This window comes from Arachis duranensis, chromosome 8 (genome assembly GCF_000817695.3).
Source record: "Arachis duranensis cultivar V14167 chromosome 8, aradu.V14167.gnm2.J7QH, whole genome shotgun sequence".
Lineage (NCBI taxonomy): Eukaryota > Viridiplantae > Streptophyta > Magnoliopsida > Fabales > Fabaceae > Arachis > Arachis duranensis.
This window is the reverse complement of record NC_029779.3, coordinates 4,777,703-4,799,385: the sequence shown is the minus strand read 5'-3', so window position 1 is coordinate 4,799,385 and position 21,683 is coordinate 4,777,703. Positions and strand designations below refer to the sequence as shown.

Here is a 21,683-nt window from a genome sequence, read left to right as displayed (position 1 = left end):
TCCACATGTCGTGCATAAAGCAACCACACTCCATTCTTCTCTAACTCTGGTGTGCTCTCTCTCTCTCACACACACGTGCATAACCCTTTCTCTCTAATCCATCTGTGTAATAATCCGTCTTTTTTCATAGCTTAGTATATCAGGATTTCTGTAACGAAAATTATAGTTCATTCCGATACAACGAGACAAATATAAATAAAATATTCTATAGAAATAAAGAGAGAAAAAGCTGAGAAAGAAAAAGTAGCACAATAAATAAGAAAGAGAAAAAATATACTAATAAAACATTCTTTTTTATATTAGACAAAATAGTATCAATAATAATAACTTGTATCTACCGGATCTAAATTTATCTGATAAAATTCTGTTACTGATATTTCTTGATTAGTTTAACTCCAAAAAATATTCTAAATATATTTTAGAGTTGAAATATTCTAAACCACTCTCATTGGGTTAGGGAGCTCTGTTGTAATTTGATGGATCAATTATAGTTTTCATTCTTCTTCCTCTTTTTTTTCTCTTGATTTACTAGAAAGATTTCAATCTTAATTCAATTGGTTAGTTGTCTTGGAAAAGAAACTCTCCATAATTGGATCTCCTCTGAGCCTTGGAAAAGGGATGAAGAGATCATGCTAGAAATGCTTTCTCATGTTGGACCAATTGGGGTTTGGACGGATATAATGGCATGTAATCCTCCCAACACTTTGATTTGGAAATACATGTGGTTTAATCAGTGACCATACTTCATCTCTTCCCATGAGCAATTAAATCAAGGAATTGGGCAATTGTTCAAGTTTAGAGAGATTGGATTGTCAAGGAATTGGGATCCAATCACTTAAGATTGCCAAGGAGATCAATGAATGCATTGATTGAGGAAGAGATGAAAATGAACTTGATCCGGAGAATGCAACATCTCCTAAGCCCAATGAATCCCCCATCTCTGATCTTACCCATTCTCTTTACTTTCTGCCATTTATTTCCATGTTCATTTTTCCAAATCCCCATTTAAGATTCTACACTTTATTTTCTGCAATTTACTTTCTCGCCATTTAATTTTCTGCAAATCTCAACTAAATTTCTGTTTAGCTCAACTAGCACATTCTTTCAATTAAAGTTGCTTGACCAATCAATCCCTGTGGGATTCAACCTCACTCTATTGTGAGTTTTTACTTGACGACAATTCGGTATACTTGCCGAAGGGAAATTTGTTGAGAGACAAATTTTCGTGCATCAACATATAGCTCCCAAGAAGTTCTAAACAAGTAGTTGAGACCCAAGATTGTTGATTGTGGAAGTATATGTCTGAATCCCATACTTTAATTGTCCATCCACTTTCTTACTGATCGTTATGCCTCAATTTGGATGAACTAATTCTAACATTCCCATTAAAGCACCCAACTAAATCTCGGAGTCCTCTCAATTGAGCCTTGCACCACACTTGAATTCCAAATGTTGATTTGGCTTCTTTAATAAATTTTGATCCCTTTCGTAACCAACCTCTAATTCTCCACCATTTAACAACCTAAAAAGGTCCTTAAGTTGATGATCTGTTTTCAAAATAGCATATTAATGTGGGCAAATGAAGTTCATCGGTGAAATTATTACCCACTCAAATTGCTCTTGGGATAGAATTACCTTCCTAGATTCTTGCATGAAGACTCCACTTCTTGGTTGTCAACTTTTTCTTCATCAACCTCTTCAAGTTCTTCCCCATCACTCAAGTCATAACAGGGAGGTTGTGTGAAGTCTACATCAACCTCTATACCAAATCCAATGGAAAAAGTTCATCCAGATCATTGAGGGGATTGACTAATGTGGACAGAAAATTAATAATGATGGAATTCACTTCTTGATCAACCTTCCTCAATTCTCCCTTTACCTCTTTTGGCTCACTCATCTCACCTTCCTCCTCTTGTTGCGATTCAAAACTTAGCTCCTCTCTTCCACTTGAGACTCTGTATTTTCCTCCTCATTATACTCTTTAGTTGACCTTTCACATTCCTCAAGGGTAGTGCTTTGATTGTTTGAGCATATTAGAACTAAGTGGTCCATCGCTTCGGCTATGGTAGCCATGAATTGCCTTTGCTTCTTTCCGAATTCTTCTTGCTCTTAGAGAAAAGCTTGAAGGTCTTGTTGTTCTTGGAAAAAGGTTAGGAGAACTTCACATTTAGATGAGAAGAAAGGTTCATTGGTTGGGAACAAGGTTGTATAATCGGAAGGTGGTTTATGTTAGTGAGTATATTGAGGTGGTATGTAAGGAGGTGATAGTTCATATGGTTGGTGGCAAGGTGCATAAGCATTCGGATTCTATAGAGGTGGGTGGTATGGTGCTTGAAGGTTTGGTAGTTGAGGGTTATGTAAGGGGTATGGTTCATATTTTTTGGTTTGGTATGCACATCGGCGAGGGTTTGGCTCATTGTAACATGGAGGAGGTGGCTGCCATCAGTGCTGCTCATATGCATATGGTTCCTCTCTCAATTGGTTCTCCCATCCCATAATGCAATCCAAAGTTGCAGTTGTCATACCCTACAATATAATTACAACCAACTCTCACGCAAGGAGGGTGATAACTCATAGAGAAAGTAGAAAATAAGAACATAAAACATCAATAAACAAGAGAAACAAAATCCTAATTACTAACAAAAACAAGCAAGAAACCAAAAAAGTAAGCTATTACATTATTCATATATTCACAACAACCAAAATTATGGCACTCAATTGCACTAAGTTCTCAGGCAACGGTGCCAAAAACTTGATGCGAGCTTAAAGTCGATATAGAAATTTCTTAAGTATAAAAAATTTCACGTTGCGAGTATAGTCCCAACCGACAAGCCGACTAGCGATCATAGTTTAATTCAAAGATTTTTCACAATCAAAATAAAATAACCGAGAGTTTGAAGTCTCAGGTCGTCTCCTACGGAACTAGTGATTACGAGTGCACAAGTTCGGTTGTGAAATCGGGGGTTTCAAATATAAGCAAAAATTAAAAGAATCAAAGAACAATAAAAATTGTAATTAATGAACTGATAAATGAATTAACAAACAACCAATGCAAGTAAAGAAAAAGAAGCAAGATTAAGCAAAGTGAATTATGATTCAAGACATAAATGGAACCTTGGCTTGGGTTGAGAGAAGGAATCCTTTCCGTGTCAACATAACTATGGCAATTATAATGGATTAGTCTCACCTAGTTAACCCTTGACATCGAAGAGTAAGTCAAGTGAGCATAATTGTTCTTAATCCACAAATCCTAGCTAACTTACTAATTGTCTTAGTAAAAAGCTACCGTTAGTGGAAACAAGAACAACTAACAATCCAACAATCACCACTAAATATTAGACATTATGACTCTAGTATCCTACATACTTATTGCCCCAAGCCAAGGAGTGAAAATTTACTCCATATTCAAAATGAACATTTCCACAAACATACACTTGGTGGGAATAATCACAAAACATAGCAAAATTACAAAAATACTTAAAACTATGAACAATCAATGAACAAAATCAACAATGGCAACTCAAACAAACATGCAATAACCAAAATCATCAAATTCATCAACTAGAAATCAAAATTGCAAATATATATATATATCTAAACTAAAACTTCGTAAAAACTATCTAAAAATGCCTAAGTGTTTTTGTATGTTCTCCCCTTCATGGCCCTTCCATATGAGTTTCATGCCATGCAGAATTGGGCCTCCCATCCTCCAGAATTGCGAGCCACGTGACATTTTAATGAAGTCACGCGCTGGGACTTGTGTGTACGGACAGATGTGTAGCACAAGTATATTAACAAAGTGACTTAAACTATAAGAAAGTGTAGCACAAGTATTGTGATTAAAGAAAAAAATCAAGAAATACTTACAATGGAATTAATCTAGAATCCAAGATCAAAATGAAAATTGTAAGCTTGCAATATAAACCCTAACTAAACCCTAAGAAAGTTGAGAGAAAATTCTAAGGAAAACTAAACCAAAACTTCGCAAAAACTATCTAAAAATGCCTTAAGTGTGTTTTTGTATGTTCTCCCCTTCATGGCCCTTCCATATGAGTTTCACGCCATGCAAAATTGGGCCTCCCATCCTCCAGAATCGCGAGCCACGTGACATTTTAATGAAGTCACGCGCTGGGACTTGTGTGTACGGACAGATGTGTGCGTACACACACTTGTTGATTCTCATCTCGTGTGTATGCACGGGATGTTGTGTGTATGAACACTCTAAAATGCTCTTCTCCTTTATTTCCCCATGTTTTCTCCCATTTGCATGCTTCTTTTTCACTCCTATCAAACCACTCTTATCTATTGCACCTGAAATCATTCACCAAAAACATCACGGCATCAAATGGAATGAAAGTGAAATAAAATTGATTAAATTAGGCATAAAAAAGTATGTTTTCACATTTAGACACAATTTAGAGAGAAAACACAAAAGTATGCTATTTAAGTGAATAAAATGTGGGTTTATGTGATGAAATCTATTCAATTCAATCCAAAATTTACCATCAAATATGGATTCATCACGTAGCATATGGTGCGTGAGGCACATGAAGAAAAGGCAGCCCCTGTAGGTGAGGTTGGTGGCTATGCGAGGTGCAAAGAGGGGGGACATGAGGCACATGGGAGGCTGCGTGAGGCACAGGGAAGCTTGCAGCTGAGATGGGGATGCGTTCAACACAGATTTGGCTGTGTTACAAGCATGTCCACTATAGACTATTATATATTGTTGAAATGCTCTGAACACCAACTTTCTAATGCCGCTAGAACCGCTTAATTTGTACCTTTTTAGCTCAAATTATGCTTTTTGGAGTGTGAAGAGATCAGAGTTGGCAACTCACTAAAGTTCACTGGAAGTGCTCCTTCAGTCTTGGCTTTCTTGTTCTTCTCTTTTTCTTTGTTCTTTACTAACTTTCTTCTAAAATCTCCTTGCTCTTTAGTGCTATGGTTGCTTGCTACTTTTCAACCTTGTTCTTGCTCATTTTCAACTATTTTCTATGCATACCATAGCCCAAAGAAACTTTAAGGAATATTGATTAAAAACACTAAAATCTTAATTAAGACTAAGAAAATCACTAATCTATATTGAAAGAAACACTAAAGAAAACAACTAAAGATACTCATGCATCACAATACAAAACATAAGATCTTCCTTGTGGACAAGCAAGAAAAAAATTATGCACAAAAAAGTCCTCTAAATTTGAGTAGATTGAAGAATTGCTTGATATTTTAGTGAGTAAAGTGATCAAGTGATAGTAGGGTAAACTCCAAACTATGTGATCATGAAATTAAAATTCACCAAAGACTTTTTCTCTTAAAACTAAATTTTTTTTCTTTTGAAACCACCATTGAAAAACTAGCCCAATCCACATCCACCTTCATATAACACACTGGAAGCTTCATGGAGGAGACAAGAGTCAACTTCTAAAATTAGGGTGCCTCCATTAGGAACCAAGAAATACAAATGGGACAAATTGTCAAACAACTAACAGAGAAGCCATCCAACACTTTTCCAAGTGATACAGTGATAAATCCAAGAGATGAATGGAAGTCCATCATGTTGAGAAGTGGGAAAACCGTGGGTAAAGAAACCATAATCTATGAAGCACATACTGGAGAGGAGGAGATAGAAAAGAAGGAGGTTCGTGCACCAACTATTGCTCCAAAAGAGAAAGAAACAGTGAAGCCATATCAACCAAGAAAATAACTAAAGATACTCATGCATCACAACACCAAACTTAAGTTGTTGCTTGTTTCTAAGCAAGAAAAAAACTATCCACAAAGAAGTCCTCTAAATTAGAGTGGGTTGATGAATTACTTGATATTTTAGTGAGTGAAGTGATCAAGTGATAGTGGGGTGACATAATTCACCAAAAGACTTTCTTCTCTTGAAACTAAATTTTCTTCTATTAAAACCACCTTTGAAAAACTAGCCCAATCCACCTCTATCTTCATACAACACACTGGAAGCTTCATGAACGAGACAAGAGTGAACTTCCAAAATTAGGGTGCCTCCATTAAAAACCTAGAAATACAAATTGGACAAATTGCCAAACAACTCACAGAGAAGCCATCTAACACTTTTTCAAGTGATACAGTGATAAATCCAAGAGAAGAATGCAAGGTCATTATGATAAAGAACACTCTGGAGAGGAGGAGATAGAAAAGAAGGAGGCTTATGTACCAATTATTGCTCTAAAAGAGAAGAGAACAATGAAGCCATATCAACCAGGAATTTCTTTTCCTCAAAGGCTACAAAAACAACATCTTGATGGACAATTCTCCAACTTTTTGGAGGGGTTCAAGAAGCTTCACATCAACATTCCATTCATAGAAAGGAGATGAAATAGTGGTGATGACCGAAGAATATAGTTCCATAATTCAAAGAGATTTGCCAAGAAAGATGAAGGATCTAGGGAGCTTCCGAATTTCATGCACCATTGGGAGCACTTTCGAAAAATTCTTGTCTGTGATAAAGAAGCTACAAATCTAAGAAGTTAGACCAACAAGGATAAATGGCGGACAAATCAATGAAATATACACATGGAGTAGTTGAAAATGTCTTTGTCAAAGTGGAAAAGTTTTTTCTCCCAGTAGATTTTGTGATCTATGACATGGAGGAGGATGAAAATGCCTCCATCATTCTTGGAAGACGATTCCTAACTACTGAAAGAGCTCTCATTCTAGGTCTCTAATGCATCAAGTTTGGCCTTAATCGCATCCTTCCAGCAGTCATGCATAATTGCCTGCTCATAGGATTGTGGTTCTGTGTTGTTGGATATGGCAATAGAGAAGGCTCTTTGTGAAGGGCTATACCTATTCAAACTAATATAATTGCAACTGGAATATTTCTCGAAATTGGAGTCATCTGTGCTTGATACTGAAGTTTGCATGCACTGAAAGTCTTTGAGATAAAGAAGCTTATTTATTAATCTTGTTAATTTTTGTAGAGGTGTGTGAAATTGATTGTGCTGGTGAGGCTGTGTTTGAAGGAACACAATGTTATACTGTGGTAAGTGTAGTGGAAGTTGTGAGTTGGTATTGCATTGAGTGTCACTAGCTTCTAAGTTTTCAAGTAAAGAAGAATTGTGTATTTCTTGTGGTATTGAGTCAAAACTTGCATCTTTGGTGGGATTTGAAAAACAAGTGTCGTCTGGATCTAGTGCATGAAAAACTGGTGCAGCAGGTGGTATTGACTCAACTGTTTGTGTGTGCATATTTTGAAGAGATCATGAAATGGAAAGCTGTTTTCATAGAAAACATATCCTTTTGTGCCTTATTGTAAACCCAGAAACACACACACTTTGATGCTCTTTTATCAAGTTTTCTTCTATTGCTAGTTAGTGCAGATAAAAAGGCCAAACAATGAGAAATTCTTAAATGCTCAATAGAAGGCAGCTTATTACGTAAAATCTTATATAGGCACTTATCCTTTAAAGATGATCTTAGGATTCTGTTTATTATGAATGCAGCATATGCTACAGTATAATCACATAAGCACTTAGGCATATTTGATTTGAAAATTATGACTCTAGCAATGTACAATATATCTTGGTGTTTGCACTCCATGACCCCATTTTGTTGACGAGTCTCAACACACAAGGTCTGGTGAAGAACGCCTTTTGAGTTGAAAATTTTTTTTAAAGCTTTAAATTCAGTGCCATGATTTGATCTTACATTTTTTATGAGTATTGTGTTGATTTTCAGCCAAAAGAATGAAATTTTGCAAAATGGAAGGTGTCTCGGATTTGTTCTTCATGAAATGTAACCAAAAGAATGATCATCTACAATGGTTAAGAAATACTTGTGACCATTTATGAAGGGTTGGCCACTGGCCCCAAACATCAACATGAAGTAGATCAAATTGTTTATCTGATCGAATCTTACTTGTACTAAAAGATAAATGTTTCTTCTCGACATAATGGCAGAACTCACAAGGAAGAACATGTGGAGTGTAATCTAACTCATTGTATTGTTTTTCAAAATTTTTAAACCTATCATTTGACACATGACCTAACCTACAATGCCAGAGATGGAACTCGTCTAATTGATTAACAGCATTAATGTGTTTGACCGTGTTAGTGTGCTTAGTTGGTGCCTTTAGATTTTTTTGCCTCTATATCATGTCTTTCTTTTAGTATGTAAATCCTTTCTCAAGCTCAGCTACTCCAATCGTCTTCAAGGAAAGCTAATCCTGCACCTCACAATTAATATGATTGAACAAAACTTGACATGATAGAGAGTTGGTGGCTTTAGAAATTGAAATCAGATTAAAAGAGAAGCTAGGGACATATAAGACATCAGTTAAGTAGAATTCTTTAGTGAAGGAAACTATGCCACATATGGTGGAGACAGTCTGTGAATTGTTCGACATTTTGACAATTACTGGGCTAATGACTTTGTAAGATTGAAATAATTTCAGTGCAAATAATACATGAGCAGTTGCTTTTGTATTTAAGATCCATTTTTGAGAAAAATCAGATTGTGTATATGATCTGAGAATTTCAAATACATCTGAAGAGGGGGGGAAGAACTGTTGTTGCTGAATCATTGTTACAAGTAAATAATTGTGTTTGCTGTGTGAACATTGCGATTAAGGCTTTCTTTTGATCATTAGTGAACAATTCCCCAAAATCTTGATATTCTCCTCCCTAAGACGAGAGCTTGTTGTTGTCTTCTTCATCGCTCTCAACGACCATCAAGTTGTTTATGGTGGTTCCTTGTTGAGCTCGCTGCATATGGGGGGACCCATGTTTGTGATAACAACTATCAATCAGATGCCACAGTGAGCACACAGCTTGGGAGGACCTTGTCCTCAACCACTTCCATTAACTCCACATCCCCTTCCTCTCCCTCTAATGTTTAGCGATCCATTTCTAAGTGTTGCGTTTATCAGAATCTTGGAATTTAGCATCTCTGGCTGGTTTAGCTGTCTTTCTTGCTACAAAAAAAGTTGATAAATCGCAGCAACCTCTCAGAAGGGTTTCATCAACATTACTCGGGATTTGGCAATGGAGTATTAGTCATTGAGCCCCTTAGAAATCGAATTGCATTTGTTCTTTTCTTGTATCGTCTCATTATACCAAGTCCGCAACCACATTCTTTCATGCACTTGCAACTAGGAACTAGTTCAAATTTTTTGGGTTCTTCCCAGATTCCTAGTTTTGTGAAATATGACTGTCACTGGCATCTTTCCTTGCTTTATTGAGAACAGTTCTTCTTGCAACTCCCTTACTCTAAATGCATCCCCTTCTTAGAATTTGTGCTTTAGGTCATTCCAAAGTTCACACACATTGTTGTACGAAAGGACACTTTGGAGAATATCTTGACTTAGTGGCGCAAGTAGCCATGAGAGTGCAAGTATATTGCATTTATCCCATGCATCGAACTTGCTATCTGCCTCATCAGGTTTTAGCAATGATCCATCCACAAATTTGATCTTATTCTTTCCATGTAGAATGCGCCCGAGTGGTGGTTTTGATTTGTTAGTGGAGTTGAAGTGAGAGCGTTACCTGGATTCTCACTTGGATGTAAGAAGTAAAGCTTGAGGGATCTTGATTGAGATTCAATGTCGCTTTCAGGGCTTAAGCTTGAATTGACGAGAATTGTGCCATCATTTTCGTGAATCGCTGGAATTCAGCCATGGAGAAATCTTGATTATTTGAATTTGAGTGTCCATGAGGTTCTGGACTTATCAGATCTTCTTGTGATCTCGCTGAAAATGAGCTTGAATCACAAGATCAGAATTCACAAAAGTTGATTAAACCTTGAAAATTGAAGGTACTCACAACAAATCTCAGAAAACCATCAAGCTTACTGCACCATGTTGAATCTCTATTCTTGGTGGCAGAGAAAGTGGGTGAGAGGAGAGATTGCAAGAGTAGAGTTTGAAAAGTTTCTAATATGAATTCTGACTTTAGAATGATGAATCTTTACATTTCTACAGATACATGTCACTGCTTATGTACTGGCTGCCATAAGCTTAACTATAATCTTAACTACTCTAATTTGCCTAACTAAATTCACACTGCTATTGCTAACTAACTAACTTCTACAAACTGTAAGCATAACTAATTTAGTTATGGCAGCTGGTAGCTCATTTCCTTTCACTACTCAGCTATCTTAATATACTGCTATCTAAAAAGCCAGGCATTATTTTATTGGCGGGATAAATTTTCTAGCCTTGTTCGCCCTTTTTGACAAGTTAAATAGAGGGCCTTGGATGTCAAAGCCGAGCCACTTCGCTATGAGAACATCAAAGCACAAAGGTTTGTAACAAGCGGGTATTTAGAAATTTTCATTTAAGAAGAAATAAATTTCGTGCCCAGAAACACTACAAATGAATATCAAATTATCAATACATAAATTTGAACTGGATTAGTCGCTCAAGAAAGAGTAACCACGGAACATCTTAAAAATTGAACTTTTGATAGTTTAAAAGAAAATAGCAAAGTATGACTATGTCACTGGACATTAAAATACAAGGTAGAACAAATGATGAATCAAATATCAGTAGCATCAAGTTTCCAAGACTACTAACTGAGCCTAGGACAATCCAAACAGGGCACGAATTATACCAAGTAAGCCACCACCAACTAGTGCCTTCAACAATCTCATCTTTATATTTGTGTATGGTGGGTACCTTACTGGTGCATCACCGAGAAAACTGCGATAAAGAACTGCTTTTTTGTGGCTAAATGCATCAAATGAGAATTTTCCATGGTATGCACCGACTCCACTCTCCCCAACTCCCCCAAAAGGCAGAGTATTTACTGCAAGCTGCCCCAAGGAAAAAGGCCAAATGGAAAAACAAAAGCACAAGTGTGTTGAGATTTCAAATGAATTAAACATAATGAAATGAATAGCATGGATGTAAAGGTGTAAAAGCCAAAATATTACTTAGAGTAGAACTAATTTCTGTATGAACCAATAAAAAAGACTTGGGTACATAAAACATGTTTTACAAAAGACTTGTGAATCACTTGTTATAGGAGGCATTCAGGGATACATTTCAAACCATAAACAATACTTACATGTAATGCAGTGTCATTGACAACCAAACCTCCTGCAGAAATATTCATTACAAACTGTTCCTTGAGCTTATTGTTGGTCGTAAACAAATACGCAGCGAGAGGCTTTGTTCCTGAATTGATCACATCAAAGCTTTCTTCCAGTTTATCAACCTGTTTCAAACAAGGAAGTGAATCTTATTTCCGAAATGCACTTGTCCCACGTATTGATGCACATACAACTTACTTTCTCATCTGGTAAACATGCAACTATTCATTTTGTATATTAGATTTCTTGTAAAAGCAACCGGGGAAAATACAAGCAAACAATGCAATATCTTTACAAAAGACCTTTCACTAAAGTTACGTTGGGGTCTTAATTCTCACCGTTATGATGGGAAGTAAAGGACCAAATATCTCCTCACGCATTATCAGGGAATTTCGTGGGATATCCAATAGAATAGTGGGGCTAATCCTCCTGCAATTTAAGGGAAAATATAAATGATAGTGTCAAGATCTTTACTATACAGTATACACTAAATAAATACTTCATCGATGAAGTTATTCGTTAGAGCAGACAGAGAGCTTACAGTTTGCTTTTATCTTTTTCGCCTCCAAATACAATCTTCCCAGAAACCTTCTCATCATCCAAGAACTTTGTCAAACGACCAAAGTGATTGGAGTTCACTATACGAGACAAATCTTTTGATTCCAACGGATTCTTTCCATAAAACTTCTCCAATTCGGCCTTGAGGGAATCCACCTAGAAACAGGAAACGCTAAGCAGTTATGAAATAAAGATTTATAATCCCAACTACACTTGGGGTGGAAGTTATTACCAACTTGGGAGCATAGTCTTTTGTCGTAATAATATAATCTGGAGAAACACACGCTTGTCCATTGTTACAACCCCACTTTCCAGCAATTATTCGTCTCGTTGCTACCTTGCCAGGTCAATTTCAAATTTATTTAAAGTCAAAATCAAATGCAAGGAAATCAGTATGGTAGCAAGTGATTGACAATAGAAAAGTGACGCAAAGTTATACCTTCAAATCAATATTTGAATCAACAACAACCGGAGATTTTCCTCCAAGCTCCAGCACTACTGGTGTCAGGTGTTTAGCAGCAGCAGCCATCACTATGCGCCCGACCCTTCCATTTCCTAAAATTAAAAGAAAGTTAGTTTAGTGTTAGGGATTACTGTATGCAACAGAAATCTCAAGTAATCATAACAGGAGAAGATAATAAATCCCCCTATATTAATTAATAATTGGAATTCATACATAAGACCGACAATAAAAGTCTCAATATGTTCCAGATACAAGAACAACCAATGCAGCTAAACTAAGGCACTTGGTCACACCCATTGAGCATGGAGCAAGGCATAACCTCATTCATTGTCCTCTTTTGAATGAACAATAATGCCAAGAGATACAAAGTTAACTCATATCTATGCATCAATTATCTATCATTATAGCAGCATATATGAATACTGCTTAGAAGAGCTGCAAGTGTCATACTGCCTTGTTCAACAAGATATGTGAACATCTCACATACGGGATGCTTGATGTTGTAGTTAAGGAGTGGTTCTTCCCACTTAATAACTAGCTTTTAAAGTGTGGTTTCTCCCTTTCCTTAGATACTTAACAATGATATCAGAGACTCAGTTGTAGACGCCATGGAAAAGGCTACCTATAGGCTGAATTAAGGTAAATATCGAATACTGATAGCCAGTAGCAAACTCGCTATCACTAGGTCAATGTCGATAGAGTGAAGCTTCTGTGGACGGGTGTGGTTTCCTACTTTCCTTAGATACTTAACACATTCTTGACCAATTAATTATATGATTTAATATTGTTACATGACACTCAAAATATCTCAAGATGCAGAGTCCCTGCTCTGAATTTCAATCTAAGATAACCAATTCGACAGCAAATAATAGTTGCATTGTAGAGGTATACTGTGCTATCCACAACCAAAATTCCATAGCAACCCAGCCAGCCATTATTTAAAAATGAAGTATTTCCTATTCCCAAAAAAAAGGTGGGGGAAAGAATAAAGCTTTTCATAAGAAACAACTTGTAGGTTGGCCACTATATAATGAAAAGGAAAATGCTCTCTGGAAGTATATATCCATGAAAACTGCATACATTGATTCAACAATCGTACAATAATGATTTCGGGACAAATTGAAATGAATACCAAATGCTATCAGATGCAATAAGTGACATCAGATACGGTAAGGTTCATATGATCATTGTCAATCCCATGTATCAAACAGGATATCATTTATGACTAAAATAACATCATCAAACAAGATATGAATGACATAGAAACTGTAAATTGCAAGCTGGGAAACAGTCATGTGATTTGAACGAGGCACATGATTTTTAATCTTTAAAGATTTCTGGTAAAACAATGCACTTGTTGAACTATCCAGAAAGCTTTTACAATTAGACACTTGCATAAGATCTTAATGAAGATCAACCATAAGGGGAGTTTTCACCATTTAAAACAGAAAACCGTATCATTTCAAAATCATAAACCATGAAAGAAATTCAGAAAGTTCTAGAAAAATGATAAGGACCTGTATAAAAAATTTTGTCCCACTTTTGCTGCAGCAATGCAGATGTTTCATCAACTGCTCCCTCAACAACTCTTATACAGGAGTTATCTAGGTACTCCCCTAGCAATTTTGCCAGCAGTGATGATGTGGCTGGAGCAATTTCTGATGGCTTTAGAACCAAGGCATTACCAGCTGCAATAGCTCCAATGACTGGTTCAAGTGACAACACTGTAAAAACAGATCGAAAATGTATTATTAACATCTTTATATACTTTAAAGATAGACCTTAACGGCATGAGAACATAAGTTGTCAACTCAACATTTGAAACAAGCTTTAACCAAATATTAACATACAAAACGGATAGTTCCATGCAGAGATGACTAACACAACCCCCAGTGGTTCGGATACTATTTCAGCTGTAGAAGGAAAGGTTGCAATTGAAGTTTTGACCTACATAACACAGAAACGCATTTGATAAAAGAATCAAGCAAAGCACTCTGTCCAAGGGATAAATTTCTCGCTTATAAGAAAGTAATAGTACCTTTTCTGAAGTCATCCAGCGTTTCAACTCCTTGAGTGCAGCTTTGCATGAATTTTTGAACATAGCAATCTGCAATAAATACCATCAGTCATGCAAAGCCACAAAATGACATATTTAATACTATTGTACTTTACGGTAAACATAATTTGTTCAATAAATGAACAACCTAACAAACAACAATGAGGGATTGGTTAGTTTTTAGTTTTCTTCTACTCTTAGGATTTTGTAAACAAGAAAGTGAAACCAATGAAAATAATAAATTCTTATTTTAATTTTTTTTATTTTCCATTTACAAAATCCTGAAAATAAAAATATTTAAGAATGGAAACAGAAACCACTAGGCACTACAGTTTCATCCTACATTTTGCCCTTCATGCCCATGTTGAAAACTCCAATTACCAAAATAGATATAATACCAAAGGCTATCAGAGGTCACACTACCTCCATAGACAGACAGAACAAAATTTTACTAACTTTGATGATATAAACAAAATGTGCAGAAGTCAAGTTAGGCAGAACTGAGCAGCAGCAGCCTAAGATCCAAACTAAATTCAAATGAGAATTAACCAGTCCAATATGCATCATTGAAGTTTTCGACTTTTTGGAATTTTAACCATAGTTTTTCATTACTTAAAATTTAAGAGAGTATCAAAGCAAGACTCCGGCTCCAAATGCGCAGAGTTTTCCCCTTCTCTGGTGCAAAAGTGTTTCAGGCAGACATTTAGGAGTAAAACTTGGGAAGGTCTTCTGCAACACAATGCCATCCGATCCATATAGGCACCTTAATTGGTACATGGTTCAAACTTAAATAGGCACATAATATCAAAAATGAAAAATCCTTCATAGACACAACATCCAAAATCAACCGTTCATGCTTCATTTAATAATCTGATTATTTATTATAACAATTAACCAGTAGCATTGCTGAGCTAAACTGACTGGAATTCTATTTTTCAACTTTGTGAAAGAAGGAAGGGAAAAAATAATCCAATTGTTTTAGTTCAACAACCCACAATGTATGAACAGGTGTACTACCTGTCTACCACAAACCAAAAAAAGGAAGGAAACTCCAAAAACAAAAATTAAATAAATAAATAAAGAAGAAAAAGAAAAGGGTAAAAAAAGAAAGGCCACAACCAATTACCAAAGCAATACTCACTTCACACCCTGTGACGGTTGTTCAAGAAAAACCTTACCACCATTGTAGTTGTCATTGAAATAAATGTAAGAACCTATACAACCTATGAAAATTTCACAAGCAAAGGTAGAGTGGCCCCCACATAAAAAGGAGAAAGGCCATGTGGGAGCTGAAGAGAGTGCCATTAATGCTCACAGCAACCGCACACAGCAACACTTCCACCACCAAAGTGAATCATCAATAAATGAATTGCTATTTAGCACTAACCAAGCACCCTACTACCACAAAGACACACATCTAGTTCCTTTTTACACACAAAACATGCACCCCTACCACAAACTTTGACACACAAAAATAACTATTTTTATATCATGTCTGGTAGTGATAGATAGCATAACAGAATTTTCTTTTTACATGTTTTGCTTTCACAGTCCTCACTTTTTGGAGGTAAAATAAAGGGTAAAAAATTAAAATAGTTGTCTCGATTTCTTATTTCACGTAAGATATAGAAAGAGTTTTTGCATTTCAGTCCCTTGTAATTCTATCTAGTCTCTGAAACCAAACGCCGCCTTAAATTTTCCAAAATGAAGAAACAGCACAACACGTCAGCATGAAAGTGTTGCATATGGTATAGGCTAACCTAACATCGTATAATCCCCGCGGAACTGTAGCCTTCCATCATAAATGAACTGCAATCCTGTATAACAACCATCCAGAACAATGTCTCTGACAAGGACAGAAGGCCATAGGAACTTCATTCAGTATTCAGAATTCGGGACAACAATTATAGTAGCGGAACCATCAGGAATAAAATAAGATAAGAACAGAGGGATTAATGTTTCTCATAGCACACGAAATTCAACACCCTCCTATATTATTAGTGATTACACTTGCATATACTATAGTATGAGTTTGATCTAAAACTCTTTTACTTATCTATTTTCTAAAAAGCAACTTAGGTGTATCTGTCCTCCGAAATTCATTGACCAGCAGCAAATATTTAATGGAGATCAGATCCGCCACAAATTACTCCGTGGTCTGCTACGGCCGACGGCGTGGAAGGCAAAATAAGTTATTAGTAATTAATATTATTCAACCGTATTCATTGCTATGCCTGGAATAATGCGACTTAATTAGTTAGTAAACGCAATTTTTCAGAATATTCTACGAACTGACCGCAACCACAACTCTAAATGTGGGGGAAAATCATGAGATATACTAATTATCAAGCAACGAATTGGTTATTGGTTATTGATACGCAGAGAACCCATTGCAGGTTAACCAATAAACAAGGTGTAAACGGCTGAAAAGCAAAGGGGGAAAAAAAAAGTAAAACTCAATCATGTAGGAGTAGAGAGAAGAATAAACGACAAAGGAGGTGGCGGTGGTTGATAAAGAAGAAGAAGAACAGAGACCTCGTAAGCGACGGTTTCGAGTGGCGGTTTGGCGAGGTCTGAGTAAAGCGCGTCGATGATCTGCTGCTCGTGAGCGTCGCAGAGTTTGATAAGCGCCTTGAGCTGCGACGCTCTCCATTCGTAGCTTCGCGTTGTACCCGAAGCGAAAGTCGCCCTTAAGTTATTGACAAGAAGTGACGCTGCTTCTGCGTTGAACGATTCCTTCTTCTTTTCATCTGCATTCGTCGAAGACGACATTGTTATTGTTGAACCCGAAGGCGAGACGCCCAACCCAGAGTCAATGAAATAAAAAAGGTGAAAAGATGAGATGAGTGTGTGGGGGCTTGCAATTGGAAATTGGTAGCGCAGCGTGTGCAAAGAAATTATAACAAGGCGTAGGAAATTGTAATGAGCGGAGTAAGCTAAGGATAGGGTGTGACGGGTGCTGTAGTGTCTTGTACTACTGCTTGCTTATATACTTATATCATTTGATATATGGTATTGATCGCGTCGTGTCTGTTCTTCCCCACGGGCGCCTCCTGGAGTTCGGGGTGGTCGTCCTTACAATTTCGGGCACAAGATATTTTAAGGGTTCTACCTTGTTTTAACACTGTTTTCTATAGAATATTTTAAAATTTTGAAGAGTTCAAAATAGAGGTTAATTTTTTTCGTATGATATTCTAAAATATTTTATACAATTATATAATTATATCTATTTTTTAATAATTATTTACATAATTAATAAAAATAATAATTATTTTTTATGATATAGTATTCGTAATTAGGTGTATATAAAGTTATTTTATATTAATAGTATATTAAGATTAAATTTTTTAAGATATTATATAATTTTAGAATTTAAATATATATGTGTATATATAATTTTAAAATATTTTATTTATATATACAACAAAATAACATAAGATGATTTACATGTGTAGTAAGTTTAATTTTAAATTATTTTCTTTTTATCGATCAAGTTTTAAAGAAGAGAAATTTTGAAAATTTCTTCCTTTGTAAAAGCATATCAAATTTTTTATTTTAAATTAAATAAAATATTCTACAAAAATAATTAAAATTTATAAAATTTTTCTATTAATATCCAAACAAACTATTTAACTTGATAGCCTTAAAATTATTATTATTATTATTATTATTATTATTATTATTATTATTATTATTATTATTTGCTAGCGAGGTGAATTTAAGATTATCTCACAGAACATAGATTTATAATATTGAGACATGAAGCTATGATGGATTTTTTTATTCTAAGTCAGTATCTCTATAAGAGTGGGATGTACCTACAAGAGATTTTAATATTCAAATCAAAAGAGTTCATTAGATGAAATAATGGTAATATAAATGTTTTTGAATGTGAAAATCGCACTTGGAAAAACTAATAGCTTCCTTATTTATATTGCTTATCTCTAGAAAGTGATGGATTTAGTTAACCTTTTTTCATGTTTTCAGAAAAAGTTTAGATAAGATATGATACCGTTTTAAACATGGAGGTGTGATTCAAATATAATGATATGATTTTATATGATTTAAATTATGAAATGTCGTTTATGGTTGTTATCAATGTTTTGAGAACCAGACCGGACCGGCCGGTTCAATCGGAAAAACTGAAAACCGGTCATTTGGCTGGTCCGGTTAAGCTATAAAACCGTCTTGCAAAAAACCGGATAAAAAATCGGTTAAATCGGTGGTTAATCGGTGAACCGGTAGAACTGGTTTTTAATAAGGCCGGTTCATTCCTCCAAGTCAAAACGGCGCCGTTTACATCCAAAAAAAAAAGGAAAAATGAAAACCCAGCGCATAACACCTCCCACCCCACCCTTTCCTCTCTCTCACCCAGCGCATAACACCTCCCCCCACCCTACCCCTCACCCACCAGAAAACCCTAATCCTCTTTGAATTCGAAGAACCTCTCTTTGAATTCGAAGAATAGCCACCACCCATAATCCTCTCTTCTCCTTGAAGAATAGCCACTACCCACCATTCCACTTCAGAGCTAAAATTCATCGCCGAACCCTTCTCACCCTTCTCTCTCTCTCTCTGTCGCCATCTCTGTCCGAGCTCTCTCTGTCGCTGCTCCTCGCCATGGGTCGTCGCCGCTTCTCTGCTCCTTGCCGCTTCTCTGCTCCTCACCGCTTATCTGCTTCTCGCCGTGGTTCATTGCTGCTTCTCCCCTCCTTCCCGTGCGTGGTTTCTGCTTCTTCCCTCCTCTTCGTTTCTGCTTCTCTCCGGCGTTGTTTCTGCTTCTCTACTCCGCACCGTGTCTCGCCGTCGTTGCTTCTCTTCTTCGCGTGGAGTCTCTAGTCTCTGCTACAACCCTCTCAGGTCTCAAATCTCTTCTTCTCTGCTTCAAGCCTTCAACCCTCTCAGGTCTCAAGTCTCAGTCTCAGTCTCTAACTCTCCCTGATTCTATCTCCCTAACTCTATAACTCTGAAATTTAAAATTTATCTGAACATGCATATGATGTATTATTGATGATTCTGCTGAATTTTGAGATATTAATGTTTTGAATTTTTATTTGAATTCAGTCCGTTGATCTTGAACTAATTCTGCTGAGATTGAGTTATAAATTCAATTGTATAATTTATTAATTCTGCTGAGATTGATTTTTAAATATAATATTTTATATTTGTTTTGGTGAATTGCTGTTTTACTGTTATTGATTCAAAATAAAAACATTGCCACAATTCTGCATTGAAATTATTATATGGCTTCATATGATTTGGTTGAGTATGATTCTTAGGTTGGGTACATGTTTGGGATGTTCTGGAAAGTGACTTGATTAACATACAGAAGTTCACATATGGGGAAGTTAATTTTTTAAAAAATTTATTATATATTTAATTAAAACGGTTGAGCTCTGGTTGAATCCCGGTTGAACCATTAAACCATTGAACCAGTTACTTAACCGGTTCAATGACCGGTCCGATTCTCACAACCTTAGTTGTTATTCAAAGTCTCCAAACCGTGTTTGATTTAGGCCATCATTTTTTTTTTGGACGTGATTTGGGCCATCAGTTAAGCAATTCTATTGGGACCAAAGGGAATGTCTAGAACAAAGCCCTCCAAACACTGGAGGTCAAATATCGGGTTCCTGTATTTCCTAAGTTCTAGCTTTTGCTTTTAATCTGTTTTACCAAGGTAAAGACCATGTGTTTTGATGATGTTGCCTTTATTAGGGAAGTTTAATAACATATTTTGGCTCTTCGAGGTAAAGCTATGTGTTGCTGGCTTTCCATGATAGAGTCAAGTAGTGTAGATGACGGCTCTCGAAGGTAGAGCTGTGCATTGTAGTTGGTGGCTTTCCGTAAAAGAGTCGTGCATTGGAGTTTATTCCTTTCAGAGGAAGAGCCAGGTATTGTGTAACACCCTATTACCTCAAGTCGTAAAGTAAATGATAACAAAGTGCCACGACATTTCTATAGCTCATATAATATAATATATAGAAAGAATTGATAATACTAGAAGCCGGATAAAGAAATAAAGCTCAAAACAGAGATTAAAAAGCACGAAATGTTCACACAATAACTAAAAGCATAAGGCACAAGCTATAACATGTTAAAGATATTAGATTTTTTGGGTCTAGGAAGTTGTTTAGAGGATTCTTTGAGAATTCGGCTAGCCTACTACCCGGAGGGAATCAACGTGATCAACTTGAAGACGGGTGTGAAAACAAAGTGTGGGATCCCGAATCACACAAGGAGAATCAATTTTAGGATCTCATGGTTTGTGATGAACTCCATTAAAGCTTGGAGCTATTAATTTTGAATGATGGAGCTTATTGGAGATTCAAGCATTGGTGGATGTTGAAGAATGGATTCAAGCACAAACCACCATGACAAGGAGCTCCCCATAAGTCCAACTTAAAGACAATAAATAAAAGTGCTAGGTGGAAGACACCCCACCTTGGTAACATCCTTTCATTTTTTCCCTTTTTGTACATATTGGTAAAAATAGGTTTAATTTTATATTTCGTTTAGTTTGTTGAGTTTATTTGGGAGTCTAGTATGTTAAATAAGGTTTTATGGTGTTTTGGTAGCTTTTTGGAGGTTTGGAATGCTTGGTTTGGTGCAATAACTTGGAAAAATTTTGAAAAACAGAGCATCATGCCATGCGTACGCGTGACCCCAAGTTTTTCAACTACTCACGTGTATGCCTCATCCACGCATACGTGTGACATCCAAATTTTTCAGAGCCAGTACAAAATCAGAGAGTTGCATGTGTAATGTGCTGAAATTGTGCCTCTAGCACAATTTTGCCCCACGCGTACGCGTCACCTATCTTTCTCTTCACCCATGCGTACGCGTCGCATGCCACTTCTTCCACTCACGCGTACGCGTGACATGACACGTATGTGTCACTCACTGCCCTGTTTCACCCACCTTCTTTTCTTCTCCTCTTTCCATTTCTTTCCTTCTTCTCTCTTCTCTTCTTTTCTTTCCATTCTTCAACCATCATCCAACACTACCAATCACCATCTATCACCATTTCTTTTAGTTAGTTAGTTAGTTATTTAGTTAGTTTGATTTATGTTTATTTTTCTATGTTTTATTATAGGTGTTGGAATATTAATCTTGTTTGCTATCTATTGCTGTTGATTACTGATAGGAAGTTATTTTAACATCATTATTGTTAATTTTCATTGTTGGATTCTTTGTTGAGGTTACAAATTATTACTTGGTTTGAGTTCTTAATGCTTAATGTTTTTGAATACCAAGTACATGTGACATTTCTTTCAAGCTTTCTAAATCTTTTGAATTGCATGTTTTGGCCACCATGTGATTTAAAGCATTTCATTTTGATTAGGCAATAATGTATTATCAATGCATTTATTATTAGGTGATGCTTGTTATGATTGATCCTTATTCACATCACCTATTTCATGTATTGAGGTTTTGGAATTGTGAAATTGGATCGAAAGCTTACCTAGTGACATATTTTTTAGCATTGTCAAGCTTTGTGGACCATGCTTGCTATGTGCTTGAGTTTGACTTCTATCTTCTTTTTTCTAAGTT

The 21,683-nt window shown here is 36.1% G+C and overlaps 1 protein-coding gene across 1 annotated transcript; it reads right to left on the bottom strand.

Moving 5' to 3' along the window:
* Positions 1–10,283: 10,283 nt before the first annotated feature.
* LOC107460296 (aldehyde dehydrogenase family 3 member H1) lies at positions 10,284–17,114 on the bottom strand. The gene is made up of 10 exons (XM_016078657.3): positions 16,668–17,114; positions 14,115–14,183; positions 13,927–14,023; positions 13,594–13,800; positions 12,053–12,168; positions 11,846–11,950; positions 11,597–11,769; positions 11,394–11,484; positions 11,031–11,180; positions 10,284–10,776 (listed from the first exon to the last, which is right to left on the bottom strand). Exons 1-10 carry the CDS (start codon positions 16,902–16,904, stop codon positions 10,543–10,545), a joined length of 1,479 nt encoding a protein of 492 aa, XP_015934143.1. The 5' UTR covers positions 16,905–17,114; the 3' UTR covers positions 10,284–10,542.
* Positions 17,115–21,683: the final 4,569 nt, after the last annotated feature.